At 59.4% G+C, this 18,022-nt stretch overlaps 4 protein-coding genes across 4 annotated transcripts; all 4 read right to left on the bottom strand.

The window, feature by feature from the left end:
• Positions 1-121: 121 nt before the first annotated feature.
• LSCM1_03771 (uncharacterized protein) lies at positions 122-3,298 on the bottom strand (the record flags this gene model as incomplete). The annotated part of the gene is made up of 1 exon (XM_067321304.1): positions 122-3,298. The coding sequence occupies one exon, from the start codon at positions 3,296-3,298 to the stop codon at positions 122-124; it is 3,177 nt and encodes a 1,058-aa protein (XP_067176672.1).
• A 785-nt stretch (positions 3,299-4,083) lies between these two features.
• Positions 4,084-5,529, bottom strand: LSCM1_03770 (uncharacterized protein; the record flags this gene model as incomplete). Its single annotated transcript, XM_067321303.1, has 1 exon — positions 4,084-5,529. One exon carries the CDS (start codon positions 5,527-5,529, stop codon positions 4,084-4,086), a length of 1,446 nt encoding a protein of 481 aa, XP_067176671.1.
• A 2,087-nt stretch (positions 5,530-7,616) lies between these two features.
• Positions 7,617-8,612, bottom strand: LSCM1_03769 (uncharacterized protein; the record flags this gene model as incomplete). The annotated part of the gene is made up of 1 exon (XM_067321302.1): positions 7,617-8,612. The coding sequence occupies one exon, from the start codon at positions 8,610-8,612 to the stop codon at positions 7,617-7,619; it is 996 nt and encodes a 331-aa protein (XP_067176670.1).
• Positions 8,613-12,756: 4,144 nt separating this feature from the next.
• On the bottom strand, positions 12,757-16,389 carry LSCM1_03768 (uncharacterized protein; the record flags this gene model as incomplete). The annotated part of the gene is made up of 1 exon (XM_067321301.1): positions 12,757-16,389. One exon carries the CDS (start codon positions 16,387-16,389, stop codon positions 12,757-12,759), a length of 3,633 nt encoding a protein of 1,210 aa, XP_067176669.1.
• Between the last annotated feature and the right edge of the window lie 1,633 nt (positions 16,390-18,022).

Here is an 18,022-nt window from a genome sequence, read left to right as displayed (position 1 = left end):
CGCTTACGCTCTCATCTCGCTTTGCTTGGCCAGCGCGACCGTACGGCTTCTGGCGATGCACCTCTTCTTTTTTCACCACCTCGGCCTCATCCGCGCCCAGGCGCACCTACATGCGCTGCGCCTAGTCCTCGTCCGTGTCGTCGACGTCGTCGCCATCCGGGATCAGTGGGCGTTCCGCCCCGCTCTCCGTCGCAGAGCCGGTGGCACCGTGACCGAAGTTGGCCATGGGCAACACAAAAAGGCGGCTTCGGAGCTGTGCCGTTGCAGGGTTGCGGCCACGCTGCAAAATTGCTAACTGCAGAGGTGTGCAGGTGCGCTGGCACGGTTCAGAGCGCTCAGAGTGGGCAGAAGGCCCCATCAATGCTGGCGCCGACGCTGGCGAGGACGAAGATGCCAACCGAAATACCGTGCGGCGAGGCGCAGCGGCAGGTGTGGTGCATGCGGTCGGTGAGAAGAGTGACGCAGACGGTGCTGTCAGGGGCGCTTTCAGACTAGGGATCTGCGCCGTCGCAGTTGACGCGGCAGACGCACGCGCCAGTGACGCCCACGCGACAGAGGCAGGAATGAGTCCTGCATGTGACGGCGGCGGCGGCGGCAGTGGCGGATTCAGGGTCAATAAAATATATGGGGCTAGGGCGTAGTAGTCAAGCAACACAGCCTCGGTGCTGCCGCAGCGGTACAGCAGGTCTGGCAGCCCCTCACGCAAGATGTCCATCTCGTCGGTCTGGATACGTGGTGTAGACATCTCCAGCGATGATGCACCGCTGCCAGTGCCGGTGTCGAAGCAGCGTCGCCGATTTCTGCCGCTGCGGCAGCTTGAGGAAGAGCCGGCGGCACTCTCGGCGCGCGCCCGTTCTAGGCGTGCGAGCGCCTGCTCGACCCACTCCCGCTCACTAAGGTTGGCAACAGGATCTGCTGCATCGCCCCTCTCCCCTCTCCGCATTGCATACGGCACCCCGTCGCTAGAGACGTCGCGGAGGCGCGGGTAGGCCGAGCGAAGAAACGGCGGCGGCTCCTGTGCGACGAAGCCTGGCGGCGGGCGAACATCCGTCTGAATCGCCCGGTACGTTAGGTGAAGCAGCTGAAGCGCAATGACCTCCAGCAGTCGCCTCACGTTGCCGATGCTCTCTCCAGCGGTGGTGCGGTCGGCCAGCCGACGGCGCTCACGCAGCTCAGCGGCGCTCGGCACGCTGGCAAAGCTGCCACTCGGCTCTGAGGCTCGCAGCGCATCTGCGTCGCTTGCGGCTTCAATGCAGTGCGCGTACGGAGATATTTGATCACCGCCAAAGTAGCGAATTTGGTTGTTCGTTAGGTAGTCTAGTATCTTACGGGGCGGTACGTTTAAAGCGTTCAGTACCTCGTCGATGGAGTACTTCTGCGTGAGTAACCGGCCGACGGCGTGCGAGAGGCCGAGGTACTCGTCCCTCGTCATCGGAAAGAGGGCGCGCTGCTCCGACTCTGCCGCCGCCGGCGAAGGCGGTGAGCCTCCCTGTACGAGGCGACCCCGCCTGTTTTTGACTCCGAGCGTTCCTCGGCCACTCCCATAGGCCACAGCTTCCATACCCTCTGCCTGGGAGTCGAGCAGCGAGAGCATGTTCATAGCGGGCAGCGGAGAAGACTGGCGAGCCCTCTTTCGGGAAGCCGGACCGCCGCCGTTGGCCGATGTTTTGCCTTCGCCATGGCGTGGTGCCTTTCGTGCAGGAGACGCTGACAAATCAGAGGAGGCAGAGGATATGCTGATCACCTCGCCAGAGTCCTTGACGCCTGCCTCCTTGAAAGACTCGCTATCACACTCGCTGTCGATCTCGCCTTCGTTGTCCTTGTCTTTGCAACGCTTAACAGCGAGTGTTGGTGCTGCTAAGCTAGCAGTAGCTGCATGCAGCTCCGAGCACGCTGCGTAGAAACTCAGTCCGGCGCCTGTCGTGTCGCTGAGCGAGAGCGCGCGACCGTCAGCGGTGCCGGCGCCGGCTCCCAACGTACGCTCACGTGCCGCTGATCGCCGCTTCTCTAGCCTCAGCCAGATCGCCGCGGCAGCTTCCGCAACGTGCTCCCTCGCTCTTTGGAGTGAGTCACCATTCTGGTGCGCTGTGAGGGTAAGTGAAGCCGACGCGGGCAGTAGGCAAGTCCACTGGACTTGCAGGAGGGCTTGACGGATGTCACCCTGGCTGCTGGCCACGATGGCGTTCAACGTCGCTGAGTCCACGAGATCGACGCTGGACGGCGCAGTCAAAGCAGCAGCAGGGGGGTATGCGGCTGGGGGCGCTTTCCCCTTCGCTCTGCTGTGACGCCGAGCGCTCTTGAGAGACGCAGAGAGTGGAGCAATGAACGAGAAAGACGATGTGGAATCCTCGCCGCAGCCTCTCATAGCGGTGTCCGCTGCGAGCTGCCGCTGTCGTCGCGCCTCAAGATCCAAAACACTGCGCAGCCGCTTCCGTAGGTTGATCTCCGTTATCGGTGTGCAATGAAACAGCTCCACGGCGGAGCTCTGGAGCAGGGAAGCTGGGAATGATGTGTTCAGGTCCAGCTTATCGCTATGGGTGTCGTGTGTCGTGTGAATGAAGAAGATGAGGTTGCGGCGGAGGTGCGCCATCCGGCCCCCTCGTCTGTCCGAGCAGGGGCCCAACGGAAGGCATGAGCTCTCCTGCTGACGCTCGTCAAGCTGTGCAGTGACGCGCAGCTCCTCGTATTCTCTGAGGAACAAGAGCGTGCAACGATGGAGTGCGTGGGAGGCGGGCTCGCCGTAGAACTTGACAATGTGCGCATGATTTGCAGGCAGCTCGATCGAAGCAGACGTCGGAGGCGCTGTCGAGACGGCACTTCCACCCACCGCGTCTTTACGGGTATCCGCAAAGCCGCTGCTCCCGCACCTTGTCGATGAGTCGCTCAGAGACGGCAGCTGTAGCTCACCGCCACCCAGCTGGCCTCGACAGTATGAAACGACCCTGTGCAAGTACTGAGCATAGGCATGCACGGTGGCCTCGCAGGTGTGAAAGACATGAAAGGACATGCTCTGGCACTCGCCCAACGGCGATGTTGTGCCCGAGCTGACGCGAGACGTGCGCTGGGCGGTGGATGCAGGACCTGCCACCAGCGTAGCATCCTCGCGTAGCAGCACCTTCAACGTTTCAAGCTTGCCGCAGCCGGGAGGTCCGTGGAGGAGGAGAATATGTGGTGGTGCACTCGGTGCAATATCGCCCCTTCCACGTATCTGCTGGATAGCCGTAGCCAATGCCACAGTCTTCTGCCGACTCCATGCCACATCCGCCACGGTGCGAGGGGCGTACACTTCATGCAGCATTCCTGCACAGCCACGACGAGGTCCATAGTCAGAGCTCTGCCAGTGTCCAGGGTGATATCTGACGAAAACACTCAGTCAACCAGGCGCACAGACACGCTTGCGCTCACCACGAACGACGTCCACGACGGCACCCCAGTCACGACGAATCGAATTCGTGAACTACAGTAAAAAAAAAGCACGGCTGCTCCTTGGAGGCGGTGCAGGAGTTGAGGAGCGCAGCGGTGCGCTGTGGTCGTGCGTCAGTGCCGCCTCACCCCCTCCGTATGAATAGAGAAGCGTGTGAGATAAGGCCCTGAATCGCCCGGCACAGGTGTGTGCTTCTATGGTATCCGGGTGCGCTTGCGTCCGAGTAGACAACGACAACACATCCTGTCGTTGAACAAGTTGGGGTACACCAGAGAGGGATTCGTTGCGTAGACAGGGAAGGAAGCGGATAAGTGAAGGCAAAGCGCAGCATCGTAGCAGCTGCCGATGAGGAGTTCGAGACCGCACGGTGCGGAAGCGGTCATTCAGCGCGGTGGAGAGCGCCGTGCAATCTGGCGCGAAGCAAACCATGCCAGACTCATCACGCACCAAGCCACACCATCGAAGCGTCCGCAGGAGGGGATGCACCTGCGATTCGGTCCCGCACTCATCAGCGCGCCTGTAACACGGCAACGCGCCCACCCCCGTGCCTTCACCCTTGCCGGGTCTGATATGATGGTTCACAAAGGGCATCGTGGGCGCTGGCGGCCCTCCCTCAATAACGTCACACGCGCAAAGAGAAGGCGCGCTGTTTCCGCCAATCAGTGCACGACCTGCCCTTCCCAATCCTCTGCGTCCTGCACGCACAATTCAGAAAAATCCACAGAGGCCACAAACTCCGTCCACTCGCAGCAGCTCGCGGGCACGGAGGCATCGCCCGCATCCGAAAGCCCCAAGGTCTCGCGACGTCGCTTTTTCTTCAGTGCAACACGCTCAGCATCATCGAGGCAGCGTGTGAGGGCGCCAGGAAGCAGCAGCCGCCACGCATGCAGGTACATGCGCCGCGCTCCGGCGGCTCCCCATGCTAACGCCGATGGGCCCAGCAGTGAATCCGCGCACCACGGTAGCTCGCAAGAGTACAGTGTATCCCCGAGAATGGGAACGCCAATAGCACGGCAGTGCACGCGAAGTTGGTGACGCCGACCCGTGTGGGGGGCGAGCAGAACTAACGTCACCGGATAGCGTCTGGCGGAGGCGAGATCGCTGGCGATGGCGTCGCGTGGTGGTGGCTCGCCTTCCGCCGGTGGCGTTTCTGCCAAATAGGTGCGCTTCAGCACCAGCAGGCTTGTTGTGGCGTCGCGGCCATGCTCTGATGTGACAGCCATGCGGAAGTGCCGGGGGTCTGTCAAATCGTACCCCACTGGCAGGCGAACGAGGAGGATGGAAGGCGAGGCCGTCTTTTCTGACAGTGTGCGATGTATGAGATCCTCCACCGCGTCGGCCGACAAAGGGGAAGACTGTTCCGGTGCGGAGGTGGCGGGCGATGGGGAAGCGCTGCGACCAGAGCGAAAGCGATGCACCACAATCGCTGACTCACCTCCGCTCGCGCCCTTGGCGTCTACCTGCGCGTTTGCCTCCAGCACGGCCTCATGCGGCCCTCGCAGAAGTTGCCGAAACACTGCCAGCTCGTCCTCAGCCACCGAGCTCGCAGGGGCGTCGCCATATCTGCGTCCAGTGCAAACGGCCTCGATGCAGCCCACGCCTTTCCATGCGTTGTGGCACGCATCAGCCCACATCACAAAGGGTGAACGGCGCAACCCCGTCTCAGACGCCGAAGTGGGCCCTAGCTCACCACGTGAGGCACCATCTTTCGGCGGCATCACATCACCGGGGACGTGCCCGTGCAGCAGTGCAACATAGTACTTGCGAGCCGTGCGCATCTCAAAGCAGTGAGCGAGTCGCGCGGCCATATCTCTGGTAAAGGCCAGGCACAGCACCCCGCTCGTGCTGAAGTCCAGCTGGTGCACAAACTTCAGCTGCTTCTTTCGTTTCTTCTCCTGCCGCAGCTGTTCATGCGCCTCGTCGAAGATGCCGCTAGCTTTCATATGCGCATACGCCAGGGACTCGATTGTGCGGCCGTAGACGGCTTCATCGCCGTCCATGGGCATATCTGGAGGCTTGCTCACCACAAGCACCTCCTCGTTCTCGTAGATCACATCAAGCGTGCCGCATGGAGCAGGTGGCGGGGCACCATCTTTGCCATTCATTTAAATGTGCCGTGAATGCCTTTTCCGTGAGAGAAAACGACGCAGAAGCCTCGACGAGGAGGGGGAGGGGGGCGTTGGGGCATGGCGTGGAAAAAGGGCATGGCAGGGCAACAGATGGGAGAGAGGGACTGGGGGAGTGGTCACGCATCCCCAACATGAGGGGCTTGGATGCAAAAGAGAAAGAAACGCCAGCGACGAGTACGCACACGGCGATTCGAGCCATCTCGACCACCAGCTGGACTCCCCGCTTCACGTACAGCACCCAAAGAGGGAGGTGGTCGGTAGCCGTGCTCCTCCTTGGCACACCACACGCTCGGCATCTTTTCTTTGCGGTGGCGAGGCGTGCTCCATGGTGTGTTGCCCTTTTCCCCCTCTTTTTTTCATGCTTGTCCGGCTCGTTGCTGAATATTGATTTGCACTCCTCCTGTGTATGGCGAGGCCGTCGACACACTGCATATAAATAACGTCAATAGATATGTATTCTCTTCGCCTTGCGGCTATTTCAGCCTTCATCGAGAGCCGACTATGCTTCGTTGTGGAGGTCGTTGCCCCCCTCCTCCTCCCCCTCGCTTCCCGTAAACGTAGCCCAGCTGTGCTATTACCTTCCCCTGGGAGAGCGTGACTGGATTTGCAGACGAGCTTGCCGTGGGTCTCCTCCCTCTCGCTTTCTCCTCCTCATCCCTCGCGCCATGTTCCCCCGCTCTCTGAGTAATTCCCACTCCTCAGGCTCTATGAGGCAGGATCGCGAGCGCAACCCATGCCGCATGGCACTCAAGGGCCGCAGAAGAAAAAAGGGAAGAGGCCGGCGCGGAAGAGGGTTGGGCTGCCACAGCGTGACTGCTGGAAGCGCCCTCCTCAGGACACAGTCGCGGCCAGAAACCGAGACACACGTCGAGGGGAGGGTGAGGCGGACGCGACAGCGGCCCCACAGCGAGCACATCTCGGCCACCGACAGGGCATCCGCATCAGCGCCAGAGAAGACGGAGAAAGATTTAAAAAAGGCGTCAAAAAAAAGCAAAAGAGATGAGCGAACGCGAAGAGGCGAAATAATAAAAAAAGAAACACACCCAATGGAGGAACAGCAAAAAAGGGGGGAATCAAAGGGCAGAAGACGGTCAGCACAAGAACAAAAAAGCACGAGCAGGAGACAGAGAGCGAAAGGAGGGAGGCAGGAGGGAGGGAGGAGAAATGGCGGGGCCGTCGTTTGGGAGGTACGAGCTTCTTCTGCTGCTGAAGCAAATACAGCAGGCGCCCCCTCCCCCCACACACACACACTATGTTCACCTCACTTCACCCCTTCCCCCGCACGCCAGCACACAATGTTACGCAGACGGCCCTGCCACGCGCCCACTGCCCAGTGCAACGCGGTCGTCCACACACACACGCACAATCAAACACGCGCGCGCGCTCGGCAGCAATGCACCGCCTCAGCGATCCGAGCACGGCCCCTGCCTCAAAAGCCCTCCCTGCCTCGTGCGACCAAGGCGGCCCCACGGTCGCTATACACCCGGCATGCGGGTCGCCACATGGTACACACATCGAGGTGGCTGAGGCTACAGACGCCAGTGGGCAGTGAGGGTCGGGGAAGGAGCTCTGCCTCGCACGGATGGTACAAACACATCCGCTGCCGACCATCGCTGAGGCACCGCTCTCCAGTCCCTCGCCGCTGACATCCGCGTCGCAATACAGCGCTCTGGCAGCCCCACGTCGTGGCTGCCGGACGCTCTCACCACGAGGAGCAGCTCGGCATCCGCAGGAGGGGTTGGGGCTGCTTGACTAGCTCACACAGAGTGGGCCCTGGGCCTCTGAAGTACCATGCGCTGAGACGTCTGCCCTCCCCCCCGTCATCTGAGACCCCTGCAGACAGATTGAAAGGACAAAAAGAATGCTGAGAAACTGCGCAGAAGAACGAGGGAGAACAGTGAGGCGCAGACGACAAAGCGATGCTGTGCGATTGTCTTTCCTCTCTGCCCATCCATAGCCCGAGCGCACAGGCTGAGGACAAGCGACACAGCGGCAAGTCCGTCGTCCCTTTTCACAGAGCTGTCGCTCCTCACGCATATCTAAATACACGTACTCGCTCCGCATCAGTGTGAGTGACCTCGCAGCATCACTCTCTGCCAGTCACCCTTAGCGGCGGCATGTGGCTTCGAGGATGCGGCACGGTACGCCTCCAGGACAGCCTCGTCCACAAGAATCTTCGATAGGAGCCCATTCAGGATATACCCGAGGCGGTAGCCGCCGAGCGTCAGTCGACCCTCGGCGACTTCCGTGCATCGAGCAAGGTAGGCATCACTGACAGGAGCGCCTGGCACCATGTCCGCGTAGGAGGAGTTTACTGCGAAGGCGTAGCTCTCCTCTGCCATTTTTTGTATATTTGTGAGAGTCCGCATGCTGCGTGGAAAGTTGTACGTGTCCTGGAGCCGATCCGCAAACGAGGAGACCGCGAAGAAGTCGGCGTAGGAGAGGGGGCGCTGGTAATAATGTGGTGTGGCAGAGCAAATATTATCCCAGAGAGAGTGCAGCTTGATTTCTCTTTTCTTTACAAGGACGCGAATCAAGTTGCCGCCGGCGTCGCCGTGTGGATAATCATGAGAATAAAGCTGCACTGCATGCAGGGGCTGGTGCAGATCACCAATGATATGCACCAAGTTCACCCATGCAAAGTTCAACAAGTACAGTGGTGCTTTTGTGTTGCGAAGCGACTGAATCATGCTGAGAGAAACGGAGATGGCGTTCACTGCCTCCATCCCATCGGTGGTTATATTTTCCGGATTGTACGGTTGACCGACATAGTGCCACGTGCCCATGGCGTCCTGCTGCCACCTCCTCACATCATCCGGCCAGCACGCGGCCTGCATCATGTCCGGCGACCCTGGGAACGGACCACTCTGCTGAAATTGCATGGCCATCGCCTCGATCTTCTGCTGATTCGACGGGCTCAGCTGGCGGTATGCAATCTCGGCGACGACCATGTGTCCCAAACATCCCCATCCGAGCACTTCTGCCACGCACAGCACTGAGCTGAGCGCCAGGAGGCACAGGACTGTGAGACGCGGACAGCAGTCGAGAAACGCAGGCATGATGGACACCGGTGTGCAGCGAGGCCCAAGAAGCTTTCCAGCGTGACGCTGCTGAAGCGGAGGACCGCAGCTCCGTAATGTGTGCGTCCCGTCCCTGCTCAGGTGATGTGCAGCCAACGTTCAACGTGTGCACGGCACACAGGTGATGAAGAGAGCAGCTATCGCGGAGGGTGCGATGGCACCAAAGAGCAGCGAGCCGCAAAAAAAGGGGGTAGAAAAGCTGAACGCGTCGCTTAATTGTTGTCTGCCTGTGAGTGTGTGCGCGCTTGCGAGGAAGTGAGGGGTCGAATTGTGTGAGGGACGTGACGTTATGCCTGCCGATGTGTGAACATTTGCAGCAGAGCTCAGAAGGGCGCCGTTACACAGACAAAATGGAGGCGCAGAAAGCAGCCCACGTAGGAGAAGGGGGAGGGGAGTAGGCCGCAAAAAGTGAAGAGCGACATGTAAGCTTAAAGGCGCATATATTTTGGGAGGAACACAAAGCACAACCTCTGTCCTGATGGCACCCTACTGCTTCAGGGGGGAGCTCGCATAGTGCACTGGGGCGCCCCGCTGATCATTCGGCTCTCTCCTCGCGACGCGGGGGGGCGGAGCAGTGCGTGCAAAACAGGTTTCTGTTCATTCAGCACCAAACGGCCGGCATCACTCGAGAGGCATTTTTCGAAGAAGAGCAGGAAAACCGTTTTCGCTGCCAAAGCACGGAAGATGTCGCTGCATTGCTTCGCGTCCCTCCACTTTATGGCGGTGTGTGTGTGTGTGTGTGTGTGCCTCATCGCCCCTTTCGACAACTCAGTGTTATATATTCTTTTTCGCCGTGGACACCTCTACGCCATAGAGCACGCATCGAACTCCCCTCCGTTGAGCCTGCCACGCGCCCACTGCCCAGTGCAACGCGGTCGTCCACACACACACGCACAATCAAACACGCGCGCGCGCTCGGCAGCAATGCACCGCCTCAGCGATCCGAGCACGGCCCCTGCCTCAAAAGCCCTCCCTGCCTCGTGCGACCAAGGCGGCCCCACGGTCGCTATACACCCGGCATGCGGGTCGCCACATGGTACACACATCGAGGTGGCTGAGGCTACAGACGCCAGTGGGCAGTGAGGGTCGGGGAAGGAGCTCTGCCTCGCACGGATGGTACAAACACATCCGCTGCCGACCATCGCTGAGGCACCGCTCTCCAGTCCCTCGCCGCTGACATCCGCGTCGCAATACAGCGCTCTGGCAGCCCCACGTCGTGGCTGCCGGACGCTCTCACCACGAGGAGCAGCTCGGCATCCGCAGGAGGGGTTGGGGCTGCTTGACTAGCTCACACAGAGTGGGCCCTGGGCCTCTGAAGTACCATGCGCTGAGACGTCTGCCCTCCCCCCGTCATCTGAGACCCCTGCAGACAGATTGATAAAAAAAAAGGAATCGCACAGCAGAGATGGGAAGCCGACACCCCCGTGTTGAGCGTGTGAGCGTGTACAGGACCAAATCGAAAGCATGCGCGCTATGGGTCACACGAGAGACAAGTTGTACGAGAGAGACACAGGAAGAGATGTGTTCGCGAAGACGGCTACGCAGGAGTCGGCGTAGAGGTCGAGGAAGAGCAACAGAGTTTGTGCAATGGACACACACACACACAGAGCGAGACAGTGACAGAGAGGGGTTTCGTCCTCTTTTTTTGCTTCCGGCGCTCTCTGCCGATGACGGTGAACACATGAGCGGAAGAGGAGCTGCGCTATGGCAGACGCATGGCAACGCAAAATGAACGGAGGGCGTCCTTTGAGATGGCCCATAGCGGCAGCGGTAGGGACGGTATGGGTGAAACGATTAGGAGAGAGAGGGGGGAGCCAAAGGCGGCGGTCAGTGATTGTGGTGAGGAGGGGAGGCGTGAAGAGCTGCGTTGTCGAGGTGGGGCAGATGCGCCTAAGGCGGCCAAAGACACGAAACAATGTAGGCAACCAAAGGCTGTCAAGACGGCAGATGAGGAGGGAAGAAGGGTGTAAGAACACGCATGCCCACAACGGGGAGAGTCGGCGCCGCGGGTACGGAAGGACGAAAAAAAGGAGTGAGGGAAAACGAGCGGAGACCACCAACAGCTGCACGGAGCACACACACCCACACACAAACACTTACGCGCCGACAGAAGCGAAGGTGCAGACAGAGAGAGAGCGAGAGTCTCACATGCAGGTAATCTGTTGGTACGCCGAGAGCCAAGCAGTCGAAAAAAGGACCGAGCCGCTTCTTCAGGGCTAAGGGACAGCAGACGAGCACGCTAAAAGGAAACGAGCACGAGTCGACAGAGAGAATAGCGGAAAGATGACCGAGAAAGAAAGCCTTCACCCTAATGTGTTGAACGCGTCGCTCTCACCAGCCTTTCCTACTCTTCCCCCAGCTCGATCACCCGCATTCTTTCCCGCCGTCATCGCGACCATTCCGCGTCGAAAGAATGCGTCACTGTTGCACATGGCAGTGAGCCTTCAAAGAAAAAAAAACGCCTCTCTCAGGCAAGCCAAAGATGCATCCAGACAACCGTAGCTGGAGCGGCCCACCTACAGGAGCATCCGTAGTCCATGCGCTTCTGCGGAAGAGGGCATATCAGACGCAGTCACCATGACCTTTCCTCGCACGCCCAAACGGAGAAAAGTCCCCGCAACATTCCACGTGCAAGGATGCACCCACCTGAGTTGAAGTGGGCAAGAGACAGAGATGCATGGCTCCCTCCCCCCTCCTCTCTTCCCCTATCGACCCAAAGCCTCCGTCAACCCTTTCCCTTTTCATTGGCAACTGCACGTTGGAGAGAGAGAGAGCTGCACATACCCTTCAGCTTACTTACTTTGATGTGCACATCAACACACGCGTTCCCCTCAGCATCTTTAGTGTCACATCACGTACACGAGAAAGAGAGCGTGCGATTCGATCTGGAGTGAGCATCGCGTCAGGTCACCCACGCACAGGTCAACGGCTGTCCCGCACGTGTACACAGACCGAGACAACGAAATAGAGAAGGGAGAAGGTGTGGCAATGATGGGGCGAAGCGGACAAAGGCCTCAGCGAACAGCAGCAAAAAGGAAAAGTTCGACGGCGAAGGCGCACAGTATACCCGCAACGAACACAGGCATACACACCATATATAGAGAGAGCGAGGGGAAAGGGGTGAGGAGAAAGGGCACATCTCCCCTTTGGCATCTGCGCCGCCGCCACACAGCCAACGAAAGCGACAGCAGCACAGTGTTCAAGCAAGCATGACAAGCAGGCAGGAGAGACGTGCACGGGAGGAGCAGGAGATTGTCGGAAGGAAACTGCCAAAGGAAAGGTGAACAACAGATGGAAGGACATGTTGGGAGGAGAGAGAGCGCCCGATAGCGAGTCGACACACAGATGTGTGTGTGTGTGTATGTGTATGCGTAAGTGTCAGAGAGGGAGTGCACACTACAAGCACGAGCAGACACGAGCGCACAGAGAAAAATGGGGTTGGAGAAGAAGGTGGGGGTGATGCAAAGCCACAAACACAAAGACACACAATATAACGAAGAGAAACATTATCCAAGATAGGCGAGCTCACAAAGCGTTCGGAGCGACGGTGATGGCGGTGCTCACTCCTCTTCCACACACACACACACGCATTAGCACGTAAAGGCCAGATTCACAAGCACGCCATGTAGCAATGTGGACGCCTCCCCCCTCCCTTCGCTTACTCACTCACCCGTTCGTGTGCCAAGGTGCGTGCACTATCGAAATGACCTTTTTTTGTTTCGATTGTGCCTGTGCTCCTACGAGACGTCTTGCGCACACGTACAAATGCGCGCGCATCTATGAATTGAAGGTGCCCGATTGGAGGGGTGGGAAAGCGGCATCTTGCGTCACAGCACTCGCGTACAAGCCACCCAGAGCAGTGATGCCCCTCCCACTTCCTCCAATAATCTTCCTTAGAGCGGCATGCGAAGCGAGAAGAGGATGGTGCCTGCCAGTGTCCGCAGACAGAGCAGAACGTGCGGGCCCCCAAAGATGCTGCTGCGTAGCCACGTGCTATATATGGCCAGGCAAAACAAAAATCACACAGCGCCACGCACACGAAGAGAAACACCTCAACTCGAGCATTGGTCAGGCGTGTAGCTTGGCAAGCGGAAAGGAGCTACCCTCGTGTACGTGTGCAGCCTCAAGATTCGCGCAGCGTGATGCCGAACGCGGTAGCAGGAACAAAGTTGTCGTCGTAGACGAGGTTTATCTGCTGGAAGAGCATCCACAGCCTCGATATGCGAAGGATATCAAAGGTGTCGGCCATCAAAAATCGCAGTTCACCCTTCGTCATGTACACGGCACAGTTGCTGTTCACCGCAGGAGGATGGATGCCGCCGAGGATTGCCTGGGCACGCACAGTGTCGTTGCCGCACTCCGTCAGCACCTGCATTGTACGCGCCGCGACGTGCTGGACGCGCTTCTTCAGCTCCAGATACTGCAAGGGGTGAATGTAGTTTGCTTCACACACGCTCGACTCGAGGTAGGTGAGCCGATCGGTCCCAAGCTCCATTGTGAGATCAATCTTGCCGCCCCACACGGGGTCGATGCCGACCAGGTGTGAGAGGCCGACCACCCACGCCTCATAGTCGGGCAGGGTCTCTGCCACGATGTCCACGGTGCGCCCACCATGCTTTAGCCCAATCGTGAAGGCGCGGAAGAAGGCGGGGTCGCTGGGTGGAATTCGGTGACGGGAGAACACTTTGCCAAAGCATCCGACCTGGATGAAGCTGACGTCGGAGAGCTGAATGCACGAGTAGTCGGCGCTGCGCGAGTCCGGCTCCTTCCAGAAGAGCTCCTTCTTGCCGCGCTGAGTGGAGACCCAAAAGATGCGCTGATGTGGCTTGCCGCGACGACAGTGCTTCAGCATGCGAGAGCCGCTGCGGAGGAACCGAATAAGGTCTTGCACAAGAGTTGGTGAGTCGTACACCTTCATCAGCGCACGGGAGTCCTTTTCTTGATAGGATGGGTTCGGCGCATCGACCGGGAGCGCATCGCCATCGAAGCCTTTCGCCCTGCGAGCAGCTTTCCGCTTGTGCCTCTCACCCTTACCATCCACCCTCGCCGCCTCCCGCGACTCGTCCTCAGACTCGCCCCCCGATGCCGACGATGAGGACTCCGTACCGCTCGATTCCTCACCGAGCTCATCGCTAGAGCTGCCTCCTGACGAAGCCGACTTTGCGGCTGACGCCCCACTTGGTCTGTCGTGTTCACCCGCCTTGTCCTCCAGAAGCGGCGCCGCAAGGGCCGCCTCAGCGCCGTCGGGTGATGCAGCATCGGTACCGTTCCTTGGGGAGGCGACGGCGGCCTCGTCTGCGTCTGCAGCTGCAGCGCCCTTTTTCTTTCTGCGATGAGGCGCCTTGGCCGCTGACGGCGGCGCATCTTTGGCTCCATCTGCTACCGCCAGCGGCACATCCGGTGGCGGCGGCCCCCCGAGAAGCTCGCCATTTATCCAGTTTGACTGGCGTGCTAGCGACGGTGCGGCGGGGACCGACGCGCTGCTGCTTTCCCTGTCGCCATCGCTGTCTTTACCAGAGCCGCCCCCGCTGCAGGACTCGGGCTTCCTCCCGTGTTCGTCGCCCGAGTAGAAGGCGTGCCATTGCTCGGCTTTGGCGGCAGCGGCGGTGTCGCGGATCTGCCGGATGCGGCGAGACTCAGCGGCGTGGTGCGAGTGCGCGCCATCGCTCTCGTCCGAGCTGAGGAAGGTAATGCTGTGTGCCTCCTCCTCACATGGCTCGGCCTCCGCATCAAGCTGCTCATACGCCGATGGCAGCATGGGCGGGTACATCTCGTCGGCGCAGAGGAGACGCTGGCTAAGGCCGTCAACGTCGTACCAGCCCCACTTCGCTCCAAACGGCAAGTCGCCTTCCGAGATGTCGACCGCGCGGTCAATGAGAAAGGCGATCAAGTCGTACAGGAGCGTACCCTCCGTCACCAAAGTGGAGCTCATCAGCTTCATCCGGCGTACCTGCGATCGCTCCCGTGCCGTGTCCGCCAGACGCGACACGAACATCGAGTAGAGGCGGCCCTGCTCCACAGCGTGATTGTAGAAAGATTCCACGAGGCTATGCGTAGCCTCCTCCACCGCCTCATCTGTCGCCTTGTTCTGAGATGCCACGCCACCGTCGATGTCGTCTAGGCCACCAGCTGCAGCTTCCTTCCTTGCTGCGATCTCCCTCTCAAGAGCCTCGATCTCCCGCTCCATGGCCTCGACGTTTTTACGCGCCTCATCGATAGCCTCCTGCATTTTCAGCCGGCTCTTCTTGGCCTTTTTCGCTTCGTGCAGCCGCGCCTCGTGAGTCGCCCCCTGCTCCTCTCGCAGCTTCTTCTGCGCCTTCTTCTCCTTCTTGGTGGCGTGCGCAACCTGCTCGTACTCCTCTATGAGAGCGTTCATGTGCAGCACGAACCGCTCCACCTCGGCGTCGCGCTGCGCATTAGCTTCGCTCTCCGCCTTCTCGAGCGCCTCACGCTCCTTGCGCGCCGCTATATCCGCTGCGCCAGCCTGCAGCTCCGCCACGACGCGCTGCTGCTCCTGGTCCACAGGCACACCTTTAATTGCTGCCAGGCGCCGCACGTTGACCGCCTCGTAGTAGTACTCAGCGTTGAGGATGTGCATCTCGGCTAGTAACTCCTCGTTGGCGCGGCGCGATCGAAGAAAGGCCTCCTCGGCGGCTGGGTCGCTGAAGCCCATGACCTGCCCCGCCTTCAGCCCTTTGACTCGATCGCAGAAGCGGAGTGTCCCCAGCGACTCGGAGGCGCTGTTGGACGGCGGCGCCACCTGCCCAATCAGCAGCAGACGCGAGGTGGTGTCGACAAAGCACGGCTTCAGCAGCTTCGTCAGCTTCGATTCGCGAAACGGGATGTGTGAATTTTGCACGTACATGGCGTTAATGACCGTGCCGAGAGTGGACAGAGACTTGTTAATCGCCTGCGCCTCCACCATGCCCTGTCCACTGACGCCAGAGCGCTTCACTCGCTCGCTGCCGGCAAGATCTACCAGGGCGATGCGGGACCTGACCGTGCCGGGTACACCATTCGACAGATACGCACCTGTCTCGTCAATAAGCTGCGATAGCTGCGGCGGCTGCGGCGACTTCTCCACTGGAATTTGGAACAGGTCGATGAAGAAAAGCGCATGACTGCGCGAGCTGGTGTCATTCATCTTTGTAGCCGTCACGGAACGAAAGGAGTTCGCAACGTCGAAGTTTTGCTTAACATCCATCATACTGTGCACCTCCACTGTGTTGATGCCCACCGTGATCGTCTCCTCTGGCGTCTCGCGCAGTTTCAGCTTCTTCTTGTTCAACAGCAAGTCCATCACGTCCTCAACGTACAGCTCCATTGCGGAGAGTGTAATGAGAATGTGGATTCGACCTTTGACGGACTCCCTGTATGTAAGCAGGTCGTCGAAGACGCGCATAAAGACACCGGACTCATCCGTGACTTTGCCGTCCGCCGATGTGCTGCCCAAGATAGTGTATGTCTTACCGGAGCCCGTCTGGCCGTACGTGAAGACGGTGGCGTTGAAGCCCGACAGGGCGTGATCAACCAGCTCCTGCACGCTCTCCTCGTACACGGCGACCTGGTCATCGTTCTCGTCGAAGACGTAGTCAAACTGAAAAGCGGTGGTACCGCCAACGCTTGCGGACGTTTCTTCTGCCTTAATGGTGATCGTCTGGTCATCGTTGGCTTTGCGAGCGCACACAGGCTCGTAGCGCTCATGCCCGATAGGCGGACGAATGCGCACTGCAACGGTAATGCGCTGCTCCGGCATGTCGATGTGCGCACACGGTAGAGAAAGGGGCGAGATACCCTTGGTTTACACAGTATCGCGCAGTATGTGGCTGCTCCGCCAGGCGTTCTCTCTCTCTACCCTTTTGCTCTGGCGGGCGTGTGCAGGAGAAGGGTGGAGTGAAGTGGAGTGAAGTGGGGGGGAGGGGCGGCGGCGTGGATGTCTTCAGTACCGACTAGGCCGAAACGCTCTGTGAACGCCGCTGGAGTGCCGACAGGGTTGCCAAGCAAGCCAAGGTGGCACCGCTACCGAGGCCGGCGTCAGGGACCTGATAGCTTTGCTTTATGTGGTACTCAACTATCGTGTGTGTGTGTGTGTGTGCGGCACAGAGAGTGAAATCGTTTCGTATAACAGCAATGACAGCGGTGAAGTAGTAATGTATGGGTAGTGCGAGTGAGTATTTCCCTTCCCGCGCTGCTGTTCCATCAAGAAAAGAGGGGAGAGGAGCAGAAGAAACTGAAGATCAAGTTCAGGGGGGCTTTATTGCATGGTCGTTGTCGTTCCCATCTGCTGTGAAGGATACCGCGATCGCGCTGGGCGTCGTCCAGGTAGCAGAGTGAGACGAAGTTCTGCAGCTCATTCTAACGGTATCGCAGCGCATACCATTTGATGATGTCGACCAGGCTGCAGTTCCCACCCGCCCTCTATGCAGACCTCTCCCAGCCGGCAGGCATGCTCGGGAGGGGAGGAAGGGGGAGGCGAGTCATAATGGGGATGACTGAAGGCCATAGTCCAAGGCGGAGGAGGAGGCGGAGGAGCGGCTGACGTCCTCCCAAGCATGAAAGAAAGAGATTCAAAACATCGACGCAACGTCCTCAACGTCGACACCCGCACCACTAAGTCGCCCTGACGGTCCCATGCCGTGCGTGCTGGATGCCGTCCCTACCAGAAATGAACCGGCATCCGCAGAGGTAGATGTCAGGCTTCTCCTTTCCAGCGTGCATGGAGTGAGAATGCGGAGCCCGTCAGGTAACGCGCAGAGAAAGATGTGTGCCCCGTTCCCCTCCCCGCTCCTCGCGCAAGAGGGGTACCGCCACACCTGCAGAGAGAAAGGGGCACACACACACACAGTTTCGACGAGACACGGAGCAGCGTCGGGATACCAAAGCGAGAGAAGAAATCGGCATGGCAATCAATGAGACATGCGTAATAGGCGTGCAACAGTATCAATGGAGAAGCGCCGCGATGGACGCTAAGAGGGGCCCCCGGGTATGCAGCCGGAATGAAATGGGCACACGTGCGGTTGCTTTGAGTAGCGAGTAAACACAGGCGCCCCACCCCATAAGGAGAAGACAGTGGTCGGGATGTGAGTGTGTGGGGGGGGGGGGGAGAAGCATGAGAGCCTCAAACTTACATTCCTCTCTCGCACGCTCGTACGACAGTCAGGGGGTATGCAGACATGTACGGAGGCGCGGACGGACACCTTCTCACATTCGCCTCGTCTCTTTCCACGTGCAATGGGGGATGAAAGGTATGGCAATAAATATGTAAAAAAGAAGAAACGGAGGTGCAGCGCCTTCCCGCCTCCTCCTCCTCGCCTCTTCTGCCTTTTGTGCATTGATATGTCACCATTTGCATCTACACACACACCCCAAGCCCCGAATACGCACCGTCA

The sequence above is a fragment of the Leishmania martiniquensis genome, chromosome 30 (genome assembly GCF_017916325.1).
Source record: "Leishmania martiniquensis isolate LSCM1 chromosome 30, whole genome shotgun sequence".
Classification (NCBI taxonomy): Eukaryota; Euglenozoa; class Kinetoplastea; order Trypanosomatida; family Trypanosomatidae; genus Leishmania; species Leishmania martiniquensis.
Note: the sequence above shows the minus strand (reverse complement) of the source record. Positions and strands in the feature narration are given on the sequence as shown.